Source organism: Carassius gibelio, chromosome B5 (genome assembly GCF_023724105.1).
Source record: "Carassius gibelio isolate Cgi1373 ecotype wild population from Czech Republic chromosome B5, carGib1.2-hapl.c, whole genome shotgun sequence".
NCBI lineage: Eukaryota > Metazoa > Chordata > Actinopteri > Cypriniformes > Cyprinidae > Carassius > Carassius gibelio.
Genome location: NC_068400.1, coordinates 16,904,961 through 16,924,913, shown reverse-complemented (window position 1 = coordinate 16,924,913; position 19,953 = coordinate 16,904,961). Strand labels below are relative to the sequence as shown.

Here is a 19,953-nt window from a genome sequence, read left to right as displayed (position 1 = left end):
AAATGTGCTTAAATGTACTTGCTCATGTGTTATTGCTTACAATAGGTAAATTATCTAATGGTTAATGCATAAAACTATGTTACTTACAGAGGAACATTGTTTTGGTGATTTATAATTAATTTGCTCAGAATGAATCTGATGCTTTGAGGCCTTATCATTGAGATATTATGATAAAGGCAAGCAGATGTTGTATTGTAAGGTGATTCACATTATTGTCCATTATAATGATTGTATTATGTGTTGTTATTATTATTGTTGTTATTTCTCTCTTGCTCTTTTTTCGTGGACCATTCTCCACAAGGGGGCTGTGCATTTAAGTTGGCACTTTAGCTGCTTCGAAGTGACAGATTATTTTTGCAAATGCATTAATGGATTATACTTCAGTGTGTTTTTTTTCTTTTCTTTTCTACTCCAGACGATCAGATATCAGCCTAGAGACTGTTGCATGGAGGATTATCATGTTATTTTCTTTTGCACAACATGCCCTTTTTTTCTAAGCGTTATGCAAGTTATTAGCACAAAATTACTCTTTTTACAGTAAGACTGAACGGGAAAAAAAATCTTGCAAATGTATTTTAATTGTCAATGTAAGGATTAAGGCACTTTCCCCAAATCACTGTAAAGATAGAAACACATACTTACAAGAACTGGATCTGGACTGGAAGTAGGTTAAAAAGGATCTAAAGAATCATTTGACTGATCAGTCAATAAAAAAAAATAAAAAAAAAAACTGTTAGTGGGTTAAGAAAAATAATCTTGTTTTCTTTTGAATTCAGTTTATTTTTCTTGATAGATGGATATTTTTGTTTTTGTTTCAAGCATTGAACTCAATTTATAATTAAATTAAACTCAATTAATAAACAATTTATATTTTGAACAAGCCTAAGTAATTGTGCTTATCTAGGAAATGTATCTTAATTTAATAATTTTTAGATATTTGTACTGGAAAACAAGAAATTTCGAAATTCAATTAATTTGTTCATTTTTAGTGACTGATTGGTTGATTTGAGATTTAATCCACACTCTACTTCAATCCACTAAGTGATATTAATCAGCCATTGTCCTTCCTTAAAAACAGAGTTGTAATTGTATAATCAAAAATGAATAAATAAATAAATAAATTCAGATCAATAAAGGCAGCACATACAGCTATACTGATAACACCACTGTACTTTCTAATAATTCAATTCCAGTTATTTGATTATAAATTGAGAAGTCCTGTGCCATTGATCTGTTTTTGTTTCAGTGTTTTATTCTCTGATCTCAGACTCAATATCTATTACAGCAGGTACTGTTTAGAGTTTACTGCAGTCAGAATGGGCAGATTAAGGCTCTTAATTCATGTTTTATTCAGTGGCCCTGTTTGGTTCTCTAAGTTTTGTTGTTGCCTTTCTAAATATTAAATGTCCAACACTTGTTTCCTTTCTATCAATTAGTGTAATTGCTTAAAGGAACAATTACTTTCTCTTAGGTCATCCAATATTTTCATTAGCTTATTTCATCATCAGAACAGAGTTGGAGAAATGTAGCATTCCATTACTTGCTCACCACCGGATAATTTCCAGTGAATGGGTGCCATCAGAATGAGGGATCAAACAGCTGATAAAAACATCAAAAAAATCTACAAAGTAATCCACATGACTGCAGTCCATCCATTAATGGATTACAAGCTCATCTTAACTGAATTAGTTTTGTAATGCATGAACAGCAATGGCATTTGAAAAGCATATAAAACATTAACAAATAAACCTTTAAAAATACCTAGTAATAATACTTTTTTTTTTGTCTTTAAGAAAAGCAAACCCAAACTATAACATGTCATGTACTCAGTGACATGGACTTTACTGTATCTGATGGTTTCCTCTAAAGATCATTTGGCTGACCTGACCACTATGACCCATGTCATTCTTCTGTTCTGTCTGGACAAAAAAAGAAGAGAAAAAAAAAGTGGTTTCACCACTGTAATGTGACAAAACTGAGACAAATATTTAACATTGGTTTGGCTCTGTTTAATGGTAGGTAGCAATTTTCTGCTGTCTGCGTGTTCGTTTACACCAAACAAACAGAGAACAAAAGCTCTTGTGGCATTCCACACCAGCTCTGTCTCCACGCTCCACACAGATGGTCTGCAATACAAAGGTGGACCACCTCAAAGAACTGAGGAAATAAACTCTCCAACAATTTCATGCAGAATAGCACAAATTCCTGGTCTTAGTGCTTCTCCATCCTGTTCTCGTCTGCATATTTTTTCCTCTCTTAGAGGAGTGCGTGCAAACTGAGTGGCAGTCATTTGTACAGTGATTAACTCACACTTTACAGTGTGTTTACATGATAAATACTGCTGGGATATTCTAATGAAGTGCATGTGCTTAAGGGGTTTAGCTTGATATTGTTTTATTTTAATTTTATATATATATATATATATATATATATATATATATATATATATACACACACACATGAACATACAATGAAAAAAATAAATATTAGTGGTAACAATTTTCACACAATCAAGGACAAGTAATACATTGAATTAAATGCAAAGTTTTGAAGTAGAAAGACCAAAACACAATTTTCTCCAGATATCTTTGTTTTATATACAAAACTGTGGGAAAAAACAGTGTACAGCAATATATTGTTGCAAAAAATAAAAAAATAAAAAAAATAAGATTACATCAACTGTAGGTAGTTTATTTTGGTAAATTTTCAGTCCAACCAATAAGAAGGTATCAAATTAAATATAAAAAAAAACGTATTAAGGAAAAAAAAATGTCAGATGTTATTTGAAAAAAAAGTCGTATTATTTGTGCAGGTATAATAACATTGTCAGGCAACTTGTGTTTCACGTGGTAACTGGTTTCATTCAATTCAGAAATATTCTTATCACATATCGCATTTTACATTATGACATTATTTATTCATTTACAGAGCACTAGTGTAAAATGCATATTAAATAAACAAACCACAACGAAAACACAAATATTACCAGTGTGACTTCTGGCACTTGTACAGTGAAAACTTCCAAATGAATGAAATGGTTTGAATTGTAGCCACTAGAGGGATACACGCGCGCGCGCACGCTCACACACACACACACACACACACACACACACACACACATAGGTACACACCCCTTCCCAACTCTGTCCAACACTTGGAGGAGCATGTGTGGAAATGCTCCTGCCGTCAGTGCTTTACCTGTGACTTCAGCACAACACGAGAGGAGGATCGGAAGGAGAAAACTCATGTAGAACCGAAACATGGGCTGGCATGCTTTCATCACATTCTCACTCTTAAAAGACTGAAGGGTCTCCAGCAGAGCTCACAGCATACACGAGGATCTGCGATGCTCTGGACACCCCCGAAACTCCTGCAGACCATCTCAAACACTTCAACTTCTAACGCCGAGACAACTTCAGCACAAACAGCATCTTAATGTGCTCCATCCTCACATATGACAGCCCTTCATGTTCGGACGTGTTCTGCATTCAGGAATTGTTCTTAAACATTGTTTTGCGAGTAGAGAAAGACAGAAGTACAGTGAGTGTGAATGAAGCTCTTTATTCATTGATTACTGATCGAATCAGAAGACTCACTTTAGCCTCCAGAAGAAGTAAAAAGAAAAACTCCAGCGCACTGAACGGCTCGTATAGTGAAATAAAGAGCTTCATGGATTTGTGTCTCTGGAACATTCGTCTTTGACAAACGATTGTGAAAGACGGGGAAAAGAAAAGAAAACAACAATAACAAGTGGAAGGACTTTGGAGAGGAAGAGCGCGTCCGTGCGCATTTCTCTGGGATATTACCATACCCACCCGCGTCCTCCTCATCATCCTAATCATTATTATCACTCTTGTGTTGAATAAAATGAAAGTTTGGACTTTCCTCCAGTGTCTCGCCATCCTGCTCGTCCTGTGTGTGGGATCAGACTGCGGGACGGTCCTGAGACAGACCCGATCCAAACGCGAGCTGGTGAAGATCAGAGAAGCCAAAGCGGTCTTCCCGGGGGCTTGTGCCACCCGGCTGCCTCGGGGCAAGCGCTCCCTGCCGGCGCTGGACCGCCGGCTCCCCCGCCAGCGCCGACGCTCCTCTCCGGCGGAGGATGCAAGCTCCTATCGGGGAAAAGCCGTTTATTTTACGGGCAGAGGAGACCAGCTGAGACTGAAACCCGGCGTGGACATACCAAAGGGCAATTTCACTCTCCAGATGTGGGTCAAAGCGGAGGGTGGGCAGCGTTCCCCCACCGTTATAGCTGGTAGGAACAAATCTCTGCGTTTTACTTGAGTTGATTTGAGATGAATGTTGGTGGGAGAGTAATGCATGTGAGTGATGAAGCATGACCAGGTGGCTTTAGCAGTTTTAGGATAGTGCAACTTTCTCGTACCTCTTACAGGTCAATCAATTCCAATTTCGAATGATTAAGTAATCACGTACGTCAGCGCGTAGACTCCACACAATTTCTATCTCACACACAGACACACGCGCACTTTAATTCATTTCTGATATTAGCGTTTGGGCTGATGTGACAGGAGAATGATGACTTCATTAATCTAAATGTAGTCAATCCAAAAGCTTTGGTTTGCTGTTTAAGCTCTGAGCTAAAGAGAGCGAGCGGGACAGGACTTTCCCCTCCCCGCGTCTTTGCGCGTCTGGAGAGACACCCGGTGTACACGTACGAGCCTCGAATCCCCGAAAGACCCCAAATCCCCCCTCCTCCATTCAGCTCGGAGGAAAACATAGGAAAAAAGTGTAGCTGTTCTGAGCTTTGCAGACGTCTGAACTGTGGCTACACAAAAATTGCATCGCATTGCAAACACGTTCTCCTCCGATACCTGCAGACACCAGAAAACACAAATCTGAGTTTGCAAACGCCACAGCAGTTCTGTAGGTTTTTTTTTTTTTTTTTTTTTTTTTTTTTTTTTTTTAGTGAGTAAGCATTACAACATCGCTTTCGATTCCGCTTTCTGCCGACAGAGAGCGTAAAAGACACGACATGTCGGTCTTTTTTGAAAGTCATGGGCAGAAAAAAAAAAAAAAAAAAAAGAAGAAAATATGTTGGCTGCGAGAAGTGTGTTTTTCTACGCAGTCACGCACGACTAGACAGACCGGGGTTAGAATTCACTACTGATGCGGCAGTGGGCATCACTGATTTACGCGTGGCATCTGATGTCAGTGCGCCCACCTCCAGTAACCCACCACACTGAGATGACATCATCTCTTTCAGGCTTGCAGTGGGTTTGCACTGGACCGAATGTCTGACCAGCATTACGAAGATGAGCTGTATAAAATCTCCTATACGCGGACGCATTGGATCCATAAATGCATGCATAATGATGCTGTATATGGATATAATCAATATTTTATACAGTGGGGAACAGAAATATGATATCACATCCAATAATCCTTTTATGTATATGAGGAATTAAAGTTAGGGAAAAAGTTATGACATGATCACTGCAAGAAAAAAAAAAGAAGAAGAAAAAAAAAAAAAACTGTAGAAAGACAGATAATGTCCTAGGAGAAAATATGCAATGCAAAATCCATACTATGGGTAAAACACCAGTATAAATCAATATGGAGAATTCCAGTGAGACACAGTGTCCTCTGTTTTTACAGAATGTTCTTTTGAGATGCTGCACCAATTTCACTATTTTCAACAGTCACTTATAAAATGAGCAGATTTATGTCATCAGCAATGTAAGATTTTATGTACAAAAAGACAGTTTCCCTGCTTACGCCAAAGTCTCACATCATGCAGGGATAACCTGAACTGTAAGGTCTTGAACATACTTGTGCTGAGCATATAAATATATGTGTATATGTGTGTGTGTGTGTGTGTGTGTGTGTGTCTGTGTGTGCACATAAGGTTTTGTTTATATAATATGTGTGTATATTTATAAACACACACACACACACACACACACACACACACACACACACACACACACACACACAATAAAACAAGAAAAAGTGATTGAAGTGGCTCTGGCTTATCCAGACATGCTTAATCTTTTAAATCTAATTCATGCCTCTGAGAATGAAGACTTAAGTCAGTTGTTTTGAGAGAAGCCACTGCTTGTTTTCAGCAGTCGCCGTTCTTGTTGTTGTTTTTTCACAGCGTTAGCCTTAATATCGAGACTTAATGTTGTTTTTGTGTTGTTTTGTTTTTTTTGAGCCATGTCATTTTTCATTCCATTATGCAGAAGATTTAAGAGCGAGGAATGAAGGAGTATTTTAAGACATTTGATGAAGGAAAAACAAAAAGCTTATCAACGTCCTAATGTCAGTAAATTCAGCACCCTGAACAGCGCTGAGTTTGTGTCTGCAGTACGTAAGATAGATTTGGATGAGTGCTTTATAGACCATCAATATTATTTATCATAATGGCAGCTGAAGAAGAAACCTCGATGGACATCATCTGTCGGCAAATTAGACATCTTGTTTAGATTGTTTAGACTGATTTTTAGCTTTGGAAAGAGTACAGAAAAAACACACTGTCTTGATTTCAACACAACCTTATGTTGACTTTAATCAGATGATTAACACTTTCCATTTGGTATAAGAGTGTGTTCAACATGTTGAGTGGAAAACAACAACAAAAATGCTTAGTTGACACTGATCTTCCATGATGATTAGCAACAAATTGACTTACACAGCAGATCTGATCTGAGATACAGAATGCAAACTTGTCCGGTTAGGTGACATCAAAAGAAGGACATTTAGGATTCATAATGCTTAATTTTGCAATTAACATTGCTTGACCAAGACAGCATACTGTACTGTACTGTGTTAGTGCGTAAACTTGAGTGATGTATTTTTCCCCTTTCAAATTCCCTAACCTGAGAGAAAATTATCCTATTGTTTTAAAACTGCAGCTACCAAACAGTCATTCAGCCTGTTCTGATTTGGTGTTCTAGTGATATTTTGTCCCTGACTGAACTAGCCAAAACATTACATTTGCATTATATTTTAACTAGAAACTGTCTAGTAAAGTCCCAGCAACAGCCTGCACAATTTTATTTAATTATTTCTTTACAGCAAATGTTCTACATCAAAATACTGTAATTGTTAAAGAAAATAATTTGCTCCAATTTTTTCTCACTTTAAAAAATTGCTCACTGATATTGGCAGATAAAATATTGCCAGATTTTAAATGCAGATTTTTTATTTTATTTTGTTTATTTTGTTATATATATATATATATATATATATATATATATATATATATATATATATATATATATATATATATATATATATATATATATATATATATATATATATGACAAAATAACAAAGTATAATAATAATAATAAAATTAAGTGTTCTAGCATACCACTCCTAATATTTGTTAAATAAATAAATAAGTAAATAATACTTCTTGTTGGGTGCATGCATGTAGGCTACCTAGGGTGATTTGTTTAATGGCACCCATATGCCGGTTCATGTCATTTCCATACATCTTATCCATTCCTCCTCTAATCTGTTATTTCCTGAAATGTTGAAGTACTGTTGACTTTCCCTCCTGACACATTTGTTGTATTTTTTTTTTTTTTTTCAACACAGGTCTCTTTGACAAATGCTTCTATGCCTCCAGTGATCGTGGATGGCTGTTGGGTATTAAAGCTGTGAGTGAACAGGGAAACCGTGACCCACGTTTCTTCTTCTCCCTTAAAACGGATCGAGCACACAAAGTTACGTCCATTCATTCAAATGCCCGCTACTTGCCCAACCACTGGGCCCATGTAGCTGTGACTTACAATGGCCTCTATATGAAGTTATATGTCAATGGTGCTCAGACAGCTGTTAGCAGGGAACAATCAGGTGATGTCTTCAGCCCCCTTACTAAAAAGTGTAAGGTAAGTTTAATTATTTAGCATATTAATATTTTGTCGAATTATACTCTTTTTTTTTTACATTTATTTATTATAATGTATTATTATTAGTATTATTAGTAGTATTATTAGAGGAGTAGTACTGGTGAAGGTGAAGTGTGTAATTTATGTCCTTCTAGGTCAGGGTTGGCCAAACTCTGGTTCTGGAGGGACACTGTCCTGGAAAGTTTAACTCCAATGTACCTCAGCAGATCTACCTGGAATTTTTTTTAGTGTGCCAAGTAAGACCTTTATTAGCTGGTTAAGTTGTTTGAGTTGCGGTTGGAGAGAAACACCTCAGGACAGTGGCACACCAGGGCCCAGATTGGACACCCCTGCTCTAGGTGAACTAAAAAGATAATTTCAAAGTGAACAAAGTCTAGTGAGGGGCATTAAGAGTCCATTCACTTTTACCTGAAACAAATAGATGTGAAAGTGACAACATTTTATAAAGCTGGTTGTTGCACATACTGTATCATAGCTGTTGGGAAATTGAAAAGTTTTTTGAGTGCCGCCAATGCTAAATGCTCTTTCACATTCATAAAAAAAAAAAAAATAACCACCAACACTAAACCTTATCTATAGTGTTATCAAAAGGAAACATGAAATAAAAATGCATTTACAGAAGCAGCCGTGCCATTTTATTTTACTTCTACAAGTCTTTGACTTCTGTTTATCGTGACTCGTGTTTTACGAGACACGTAACCAGCATTCCCAACCCAATCTGTCGGCAATTCGTACATTTTTCACTTTGTCACTTTTCACATTTTGTACACTCGTACAAATTCATAAGATTTTTACCAAATCGTACATATTTTATGAGTTGCACAATTCGTATGAATTTGTCCGACCTACACCTAACCCCGGTCCTAAACCTAACCATCACTGGGGTTTAGACAAATCGTATAAAATCATACAGGTGAGGTCGCACAAATTCGTACGAATAAGCCACCTCGTAAAATACATACGAATTGGTCGTGAGATAGTTGGCATTCCACATCGCATTAGTTGAACCAATGATGCCATGTTGAGCTGGTTGGGAGATTCAAACTAATTTTATTGACAGGACCAGACTGCAACCTACGGAATCAATATATCAAGGGTTAACTTACAGAGCTATCTACATTTAGTACTAGAAAGAATCTTATCAGAAAAAAGTTACACTCTTCACCTTTAAAAAGGTTCCAGTTCTTACATAATGCAGTTACTATAATGTAATGATCCGGTCTGATTTAAAACTCAAGGTGCTGATGGTGGGTGGAAATGCCTTGAGTCATAACTACAGAGGCTCTGTGGAGCGTGTTGGTCTATGGCGACAGGCTCTCTCTCAGAGGCAGATCATGAGGGACATGCATGGACATGAGGACCCTGAGGACCTGGTCGACCTGGTGATCCGTGAAACATTTGAACACCCAGCACGCAAATGGCTGGCTGTGAAGGATGGCAGCTTCCCAATACCAGATGAGGGTACTCGTGCTGGGTTGGGGTCTTTGGACACTACCCTGGAGCCTCCAGCTTGCGGACAGACGGTGTGTGATAACACAGAAGTGGCACGCAACTACAATCAATTCTGGAGCTTCCGCCGCCCCAAAACAGTACGGTATCGTGTTGTGAATGTGTTTGACGACTCTCAGTGCAAACCCACAGTCACGGATCAACAGATTCACCTGCAACACCAGCATCTGAATGAAGCATTTAACATGTACAACATCACTTGGGAGTTGACTGTGCACAACGTGAGCAATTCGTCTTTGTATAACCGTCTGGTACTCGCCAACTGTGATATTAGCAAGGTGGGTGATGAGGACTGTGACCCTGAATGCAACCACACTTTGACTGGCTTTGATGCTGGTTACTGCAAGCCCAGGACACAATGTCCTGAACATAAACAAGGGAATGGCGTCTGCGATCCAGAGTGCAACTGTGAGAACTACGGTTACGATAATGGAGATTGCTGCAACCCTAGCATCACTGATGTGACCAAGACTTGCTTCAATCCAGCTTCTCATTTAAGGTAAGAGTTTAAGATCACGCAGTATAAAAACTCAATGGCACCCAGACTGCATGCATGCATATTTCTGTCCAAAAGGTTTCATGTGTTGGGGAAAACAATGAAGAGCATAAAGTCAGGAGCGGAGACATTTCTGTGTGACATTTACTCCTTGTGTTTTTTGAGGAGTTGCTTTTGGTGCTCTCTTTTGGTGCCCCGGTTTCCACCACAATCCAAAGACACTTAGCATAAGTGAGCTGAAGACACTAAGTTGTCCATGGGTGTGAGTATGGATGTCTATGTGTTAGCCTTTTAATGAATTGGCCATCTACAGCCTAAGAATACACTGGTCAAGTGGTTTGAAAATGAATGGATAAAATATTTACAAGGGAAACAAAGTGCCCATGGTTAAAGGAGGTGTTGTGTCCGGTCCCTAAGAAATTGGGGTGGGCCATATGACCAAAATCTTAAACCCCATCAGTTATATTTGTAATTTAATCATGGCAGTGATATACGTTACTAAATAGCAGTTAGGTTAGCACTAGCACTTTTGGTGCGCATCGGGTTTGATTGATGTCAGTGTGCGGTTCGTTTGGATGATGTGCACATAGAGAGCTGTATATCTTACTTTTAGAGCAAAATGTTTGTACACTTTATTTAGTTTCCACTACGGCTCTGGGATGGCTACTTTCTTACTGTCACAATAATTTCAGGAATGCCCAAAGAAGAAAAAGATACGTTTAATAAAGAAATCCACAGCAGGTACAGAAACAACACAGGTTCCAAAGACAAGACTTGACAATGGACACAGAAAAAGGTTGAACTTAAATGCACTGACAAATGAGGCAAATTAATTATAAACAGCTGAACAGAATGAACTAATGTCATTAGTAGCTATGACACCGGCTACGTTCACACTGCAGGCTGAAACGACCCAATTCCGATTTTTTTGCCCCTATGCGACCTGTATCTGATCTTTTCATGACAGTCTGAACGACACAGATCCGATCTTCTCAAATGTGATCCAGGCCACTTGGGTATGTGGTCCTGAATCCAATACGTATGCGATCTTTTGAAATGCGACCTCTGTCTGAATGGCCAGGCCACATGTATCCGACCCGGACGTCATTGATATGCTACAAACGCCATAATTCTGCGTTGAAGTAGGCGGGAACGAGAAGAGCCAGCCACTCACATCAGTATCCCACCACTCCTGCCTGTGACTCCACACCCACACGTTTCTCTGTACCGATATTGCTCCACAAAACGCCATGGCCAAAAACCTTTCTTTTTAATTTTCTTCTTAAAACGAGAAGATTGTAATTGTGCTGGCTCTGTTGGTGAAATAACTTTAATATTGCAATAAGAGCACCGCTGTTGACTACACTGTTGTTGACATCTATGTTTAACGTTAACTACTTCCGCTAACAACAAGTGACGTCGTTCACCTTTGAGTACTCTTCTGCGCATGCGGGTCACTTCTGGTGCATTTCACGTTCACACAGGAGATCACAAAAGGTCGCATTTAATTGGAAATGTGAATGGCCTTGCAAAAAAATCGAATAAAAAAAAAAAATCATAATTGAGCATTAAGCCCTACGGTGTGAACGTAGCCAAAATGAAGATAAGTGAAAAAAGAACAAACCAACCATGAAACTAATGAAAACAAACTAAAAGTCAATGAAACAGAAACTAACATGTTGATGAAATTATGCCCCCCGGGAATGGTGTGTCCTTGTGCTGCAGAAGATCCAACTGAGGAGGGAGGGAGGGAGGGGGCTCTAGAGGATGGTGTGTAGCAGGAGAAAAGCCGGTACTGTGATAAGGAAATGACAAAAAGGAACCAGGGTGGAGATGATGAAACGGAGGAGCCAGGGCAGAGTCAGATGCAGGGGGAGGAGAAGCCAGGTATGAACCCAGAGCAGAGCATGGATTACAGTCGACGACAGAGTCGATGGAGGGAGGAGCCATGGTGGAAGTAAAGCTAACAACACCAGGGGTCTGATTGATTGAGACGAAGCTACTTGGGGAGCCCAGGGAGGAGATGGACAACAGAAGAGCCAGGGTGACACCGTGGGTCTGAAGCACCAAGCCAGAGTCAACAGCTCATGCAACCATGCGACCTGGAAGACTGTGGCAAAACTAGAACAACAGAGGTCCAAGGAGGAGCCAGAGAGATGGAGGGTTGATGTGGAGCCAGAATAGTGGAATCCTCTAGCAATGGAGGGTCAACGGCTGACCAAGGTGGAACCAGAGGGACAAGGGAGCCTGGTGAAGTCAGTGGTATGACGAGGACCTTCCCTGGAGAGCTTGGACTTAGTTGAGGTGTTGAGTCTGACATAGTAGAAAGTACAGAGGCAGCTGTCCAGGTAGTGAGTTTGGTATGCCAGGTTTAAAACTTCCCTTGTGTGGTCCTTAAGGGAGCGATCCTCTTGCTCCAGGCAGAGGAGCTTGACAGTGGGGATATTCATTTAGGGGAGAAAAAAGCCACAAATTAACTATTTCGTCACAATATTTGCAGGAATGCCGGAAGAAGACAAAGATTTATTACCAAACGCAGAATTTAATAAAGATCCAGAAATCCACAAGAGATAATCTGGTTCAGGTCTGTTGACTCTGGCTTGGTCCTTCAGAGGGGCAGCTGTGACCTAATGGTTAGAGACTTGGACTAGTTACCCCAAGGTCGTCGGTTCGAGTCTCGGTGCTGGCAGGATTTGTAGGTGGGAGGGAGTTAATGAACAGTGCTCTCTTCCACTCTCATTATCTTTGGCTGAAGTGCCCTTGAGCAAGGCACTGAACCCCCAGTTGCTCCAAACCAATAAAACTCATCTGAATATGCTAATCAAAGTATTCAGGAGTACTCTGAAACAACATCCAGGTGTAGGAGCAGGCTTGGAACTAAAGTGTAGCCCCCAGAGAAGCAGGGTTGGCTACTCCTGCTTCAGGCCAGTGCTTCTCAGACCTGTCCCGGAGACCCCCACCACGACACATTTCGGATGTCACCCTTATCTGCCACACCCAATTCAAGTCTTACAGTATCTAATAAGTTGATGAGTTCAATCAGATGTACTAGTCGAGTGTGACATCCAAAATGTGCAGTGGCTGAGAAGGACTGCTATAGGTAATCTGTAAAGGCAACTGTAGATTATTACTGAGCCTTTCACAACTATTCAGTTTTTAAAGTGGGATCTTCATAAATAAAATCTACTGTTTTGGATTCATACACATAATTCTTTTGTTAAGTCTTACTATTTTTTTTTTTTCTGTTCTCATGTCAGATATGTATCTGTGTATGCTGATTCAGATTCTGAATCTCTTCTGGCTTTTCATAAGCACTTCAAGAAAAATGTTTTTTATCAAGGATCCCTACCAACTCTGCTCCTGGCGATCGACTGTCCTGCAAAGTTTAACTCCAACCCTAATCAAACACACTTGCTTTTAATTTTTAAGCGAGCCTGAAGACCTTAATTAGTTGCTTCAGGTGTGTTTGATTAGGGTTGGAGTTAAACTTTGCAGGACAGTCGATCGCCAGGAGCAGGGTTGGTTATCCCTCCTCTAGAGTAACTGTTATCGCCTGCTGTGTGGTGATTTTCTCAGAGTTTTAAATACTGGTATTTTATTCCAAAAGAGAAAAAGGAAATTGGATTTCTAAGTCTGAATACCTGAGCCAACTGATTAGAAAGCACAACATTTTTACAATTCCACCAATGATTAAGGTCTGGTTAAACTTTTGGACTATATGAAAGGTAGCTATGTTAATTTGTTTCACAAAAATAGATATAGCCCCAAGGACATACGTACTGTAGTAATTCCAAATTATGCAATTTGTTTAATGGATGATTATTGCTTTAAGAAGTAGTTTTTTTTTTTTTTTTTTTTTTTTTTTTTTAGTTGGATGGACTGCCAAGTAAAAGCCAAAATTTCAAGGAAGCTTATTTGATTCTTGTTTAGACTGGTCACCAAGTAACAATTTTGTTTTCAAAATGTATTCATAAACTTTTGTTTAAAGAAGTGCACGAAGGTTCATGAGAAAACTTTAAACATTTCCATGTCGAGAGAAAAGATTGAATGAATTGATAAGTGAAAACAACCTTGTTACGTCTTTGTTTTGATCTGTATGATTCATCCCAGTATTCCAGTATTGTCCTTGAATTTCTTCTGCATGCCTTAATTGAGCTTTTCTTTCAAAGGAAAGCAATGTTTTCTATTAGCCATTTTGAACGCTTTCCAGACCGCAGAATCACATCCAATAGCATTCTTAAAGCTCTTCAAATGACTCTGCGTGCGGGCTATGAGGTGACATCAGTCACGAAAAACATGCAGGTGGTTTTTCCCAAATATTATCCCATCGCAATCATCAAGAGACTGTTTATCGCTGAATATCAAATCCAGTAACAGAAATCAGCAGTTGGCCAAACCTGAGATTTCAATGGAAATATTGCAACTGATGGATGAAAGATGGTTTAGAAAGATTAGAGTGAGAACAGAAGAAGAATTATTAGATAACCACCCCAAGTGGTTGTTTATTTTGTTTTGATTATGGGACCTCTAGTGAGACACATTGATGGCTGCACCGCAAACATTCATCAACATTCCTTCTTAATTGTGGAATTCTGGATGAACACTTTGCTACATGCGTGGCACAGCAATGGCTGTGTGGTCGTTTATTTTTGTAGACCCGGTGCCTGTTACCACTTTGCTTGTTTGGAAATCTAGCTAACAGGAGACATCGGGTTTGAGTCTCTGAAAAATGTGAACAATATCAACCTATGTTGTCTTACATGTTTTAAGCACGTGTTGAAAGTTATTTATCCATACTTTTTGAAGAATGTTTACAGTGCCACATTGTTTTTGCAAGAAAACAGTCCATTTGTTAGGAGACATTTGTGTTTTTACCTTCATAAGATCACTGATCAGATTTGATGACGTATACATTGGACACAGTTGTGGTTAACCCATAAGCCAAAAGCTAAATGCTTGTCTAAATCCACACCATGTATACATGCTTGTATACGTTGTGGATGTTTGTCCATTTTGGGCATGTTGTTGATGTGCAATAAGAAAAATGTCTGTCATGGCTTTAGTCCAGAGATTAGTCACAGGTGAAAGTCCGTACTATATTATCATCTGCCTCTGATGTGACGTCCATGCTTTTCCCTTGGCTATTGTGTGTATTGGGTTAATTGATGAATAGGGTTTCCTGAGTTGTCACATGGGTCACCTCAGGGAGGTCCTTCATAAGGTGCTTTACATTTGTTTGAACTCTAAGTGCCAATAGAGCCCATAAACATAACGGCATTAATGGATTTGCCCTAATGGAGTGTTCTGGTGTAAAACGGGCTTTTAGCCCATCAAGTCGAAGGAGCTACATGCTCATAAAAGCACCTGTCTTTGGAAAGACACTTACATTTGCACACCTGTTTTGGTCTCCTAGCTTGCTATTAAAAAACGTTAAGGCAGACCAGACTGGGGAAAGAGAGAACATGGTTTTAATGGATTCTTGAGAGTGATGTTAACAATTGCTGGACAGCTTCTCTGTTGGCACAGTAGAAAGAGTGCAAATGAAAGATCAAAACTCTATACTGATTTGATTTATATAGAAATAATTTACAATATAGGGAAAATGATGGTGATAATTTTAACTTTTACGGTGAAGGGACAAGAGACAAGATTTGCATTATCTAAAACAGGACTTTAAGTCTTGAGGATCATTAAGGATCTCAAGTCAGTGTCTCTACGGCAGTAAAAGAACGGAATTGCACAAACAGGAATTGTTATTGTGGTAATCACTACTCAGCGACCACTTGTCAGTATGCTACACACATAAGAACAGGCAGATACTGACAATTATCTCTTTAACGTAGCATCTCATATGATTCCAAGTGAGTAGCTATCCTGTCTTATCCCTTGTAAGACAAGTTTTCCAGCAACTTTGCACTGAGGGGAATTTAGATTCATTAGTGTGTCATAATGAGTGTCAAAAAAGGCAAACAAATTAAATGAGGCCCACCAGTGCTGGATTCTGTAACCTTGTTGGGAGGACTACATCATGTAACATGACGGTTGAGCTTCGGGAGACATGAGTTAACAGAGTACTTATTATGCAAGTACATATTTACTCTCCACAGAATATATGAAAAAAAAATGTCCAGTAACTTAAAACGCATAAGTATTTGTTCTGTTTACATTATAGACCCTGTGCTCATTTTCAACATGTGTCTCCATGTCTGACTCCAGGGCCTATCTGGATGTGAAAGAGGTAAAAGAGATCCTAAAGCTGGACGGTTCCACGCACCTCAATATCTTCTTCGCCAATTCCTCAGATGAGGACCTTGCTGGAGTTGCCACCTGGCCGTGGGACAAGGATGCACTCACACATCTAGGTATAAAAAATATTGGATAAATGCAGTCTTAGCGGAAGCGTAACTGATACAATGACATGAAATGTATGCAAGTGAATATGACCAAAATTACAATACATTTCTGTTGCATTTCCTCTGCAAGACTTATTGGGCAATTATTATTATTATTATTTATTTATTTTTTGTCCTGGCTGATTAAAATTGATTAAGCAAGTGACTGAAAACTTTTTATTGGCATTCAATGAGGCCTTACCAGATGCCAATGAAAAATAGCATATTTTACTTTTTAGCTTTCATTCCGCTAATTAAAAAAAAAAAAAAAAAAGAGTAAGAGAGCTTGGGAACCAATACCGTTCTTTTTCTTAAATGCATTTGTATTGCAGAGTTCATTTGCATAAACAGGTGAGGTTTTTTTTTTTTTTTGAAGAAGAAGAAAAAGCAGATAACTCCAACAGTCGTCTTTTCGTAAAGCAGATGACTGCACATTTCATGTTGAATTTAAATTCAATTGAAGTTAAACAATCTCCTCAACTGACGACGTAGATGCCTGACAAACTTTGTTGTTCTGATTATATGCAATACAGGGAACTTTTCCCTCACCACTGCAATGTGCTGCTTTAGCAAGGTTCCTTGAAAAAGTTTCAGCATTTATTTTCCTTTTATGGCCTGAAGAAGATATCATGCGCAGGTTCATCAAGTTCATCGAATTATCCATCCTCAATCAATTTTAGTCAGCTTTGACAAAACTCCTCTCAGTTTGTGCATCTTCTCAAAGAGACTATCAGCTTTTCAACTGACCTGAATAGGCTACTGTGTGCTGATTCGTTAAAAAAACTTATCAGCTACTGTTCACAAACAACAAGGATGTTTGTTGGCTTTTACGGTAAAGCGTTAACTCACGATGCCCTGAAGGCAGACAATACCGGCTTTTGTGACAAAACATGTTTAGGGTTCAGAACTTGCTTTATGGAGAGAATAACGTATGGCAGTCAGCTATTTTTATTATTTATTTATATATATATTTTTTACGTGGCATTTATAGTTTTTGGCAAATGAACTGCAAATACCGGCATTTATTGTTTTTTTATTCGGTTTTTGCAAATGAACTCTTTTTCAAACTGCATAGTATAACCAACTTATCTATAACAAGTGATTCAAAATGTTTAGAATGTGCTTTATGGGGAGATTAATGCATGGCAGTCAGCTATTTATTTATTTATTTTTATTTTTTTACGTGGCCTTTATCGGTTTTTGCAAAGTAACTCTTCTTTTTCAAACTGCATAGTATAACCTACTTATCTATAACAAGTGATAAGAAACATTAGGGTTTACACTGTGGACTTTTCCTCGCCTCTTCTTAGGTGGCATAGTTCTGAATCCATCTTTCTACGGAACGTTTGGCCACACTCATACCATGATCCATGAGATCGGTCACAGTCTGGGACTGTACCATGTGTTTAGGGGCATCTCGGAGATCGAATCCTGCAATGATGCATGTTTAGAGACTGAGCCTTCACTGGAAACTGGAGATCTGTGTGCAGACACCAATCCCACACCGAAATACAAGTACTGCAGGGACCCTGAGCCTGTCAACGAAACGTGTGGCAACCGCAATTTCGTTCACACGCCCTACAATAATTACATGAGCTATGCAGGTAAAAACATATCTATGGAAACTCTCCTATTTAATGTTGATTAAATTAAATATTGGCTAGATATTAGTGCTTATTAAACATATTAATGATTTATTTTGCATGACCATATTTTGGATCCTTTAATCCTATATGCCTTACCTAAACTTTACAACTACCATACTAACTATTTTTAGTTTTTTTATAAGTAGTTAATTAATAGGGAGAATTGTTCCAAAAACTAAAATATGACTGAAAAGACACACACACACACACGTTTGTTTTTGTGAAAAGTGGGTTCATCACACAGGCGTAATGGTTTTTATACTGTACAAACTGTATATTCTATGGCCCTACACCAACCCTACATCTAACCCTAACCCTCACAGCAAACTTTCGGTATTTTTACTTTCTCAAAAAAACTCACTCTGTATGGTTTATAAGTGTTTTGAAAAATGGGGACATGGGTTATGTCCTCATAAGTCACCTTCTCCTGGTAATACCTGTGTCATACCCATGTCATTATACAAAGTTGTGTCCTGATATTTCACAAAAACAAGCCCTGTGTGTGTGTCTTTTCAGTCATATTTTAATTTATGGTTAAACAATCTAACTTAAAATGGTTTATTTCACTCTTTGTTTAGATTATAACCATTCTAATGTTATTATTGATATTATGATTTTGATAGACTTAAAAGTTCTTAACTATGGAACACTTGGAAATTTGAATAGATTTTCCACGTTATGCAACCTTTTTTTTATTATTTATTTTACAGTAGCTGTTACTAATTTCACCTCAAATTACCAACTGTCAAATATTAAAACATTAATTTACTTTTATATTGGTCTTTGACCTTTTTAACAGGAAAGCCTTTTAATGTGCTATGGATCTATCAGGAACTGGGCCAAATAACTGTACGTTCACTCCATTTTTCCCACAGATGACGACTGCACTGATTCCTTTACACTTAACCAGGTAGCTCGCATGCACTGCTACTTGGACCTCATCTACCAGACCTGGCAACCCAACTACCGGCCCCCTCCAGTCCCCATGTCACCCCAAGTGGTAGAACAGGGACAAGACTCCATTACTGTGGAGTGGTTTCCACCCATCTCTGGACATTTCTATAACAGGTGAACTCAGGTTGCAATGGAATAGCACGTACCCTGGGGACATTTTTTGACAAATATATGTGATAAAATACACATGAGCATTAGGACAGATGCAATCTGATATATGAAATGTTGTGGAATATAAATGCGGATGTACTGTAGACAGAGGGGAGACATGTCTAAGTGTGTTCTGTTTAGTAAATATTGAAAGAGGAGAAGTCAGAGATATTTTGTAGTCATTATTTATTTATTTTTTTTATACAGTGAGAGGATAGATTGGAGGAAGTGCAAAACAACTGAGAATTCTCAGTGTCTGCCAAATCGCTAACACATGGTGTCAATTAATGGTGCACTGGCTGTGTCACAGATACAGTGGAATTATTCACATTGCCTTCCAAAATCATCTTGTTGGCTCTAGAATATCCACATTTCATGACTCAGACCTGTGGAACTTTGTTAGGTTGAGTTTCTTTGTTATTTTATATCGGTTTTTATTGAGCTGAATGCAGTCGGTGATATTTATTTGTGGGCCTGCAGACAGTCCGTGTGGGACCGTTATGTGAAAGACAGGTGGAGTTCTCTGAGGCAAGCGGCAGGGGAATCCCCTTAGAAGGGGCATGTTGAGACATGTTGCTCTCAAACTCTCCACTTGGACCATGTGACATTGTTTACTGTATATCCATATAACATTCTAACACCAGAGTCTGGCTGCTTAAGCAGCAACACGATTTGTCATTGCCCTCTGGCAAAAGTGCTTAATGAGTCATTGGAGCTGATAAGGAATTCTCACTCAAGAGCTCTTGGGATTAATGTTTTTAAATAGTGTGACAGAAATATAACAATTTTCCAACAGTGTAGAGCAGTTATTTCTATAACAGCCTGTGTTTTCCAACAAGTAGTGGTGTAGTACAAAAGTATTATTTTCAAGGATTATTAATTACATTTAGTGTAAATATTTTAATAAAGAAATATCAGTCTCTATT

At 38.5% G+C, this 19,953-nt stretch overlaps 1 protein-coding gene across 1 annotated transcript in view; it reads left to right on the top strand.

Moving 5' to 3' along the window:
- Positions 1-3,146: 3,146 nt before the first annotated feature.
- pappaa (pregnancy-associated plasma protein A, pappalysin 1a) overlaps positions 3,147-19,953 on the top strand; it is a 101,837-nt gene continuing 85,030 nt past the window's right edge. The window contains exons 1-6 of the mRNA XM_052556603.1: positions 3,147-4,255; positions 7,567-7,859; positions 9,119-9,888; positions 16,102-16,247; positions 17,588-17,881; positions 18,799-18,991. Coding sequence (XP_052412563.1) covers positions 3,868-4,255; positions 7,567-7,859; positions 9,119-9,888; positions 16,102-16,247; positions 17,588-17,881; positions 18,799-18,991 — 2,084 coding nt within the window. The 5' untranslated portion in view covers positions 3,147-3,867. The remainder of the gene's footprint in view (positions 4,256-7,566; positions 7,860-9,118; positions 9,889-16,101; positions 16,248-17,587; positions 17,882-18,798; positions 18,992-19,953) is intronic.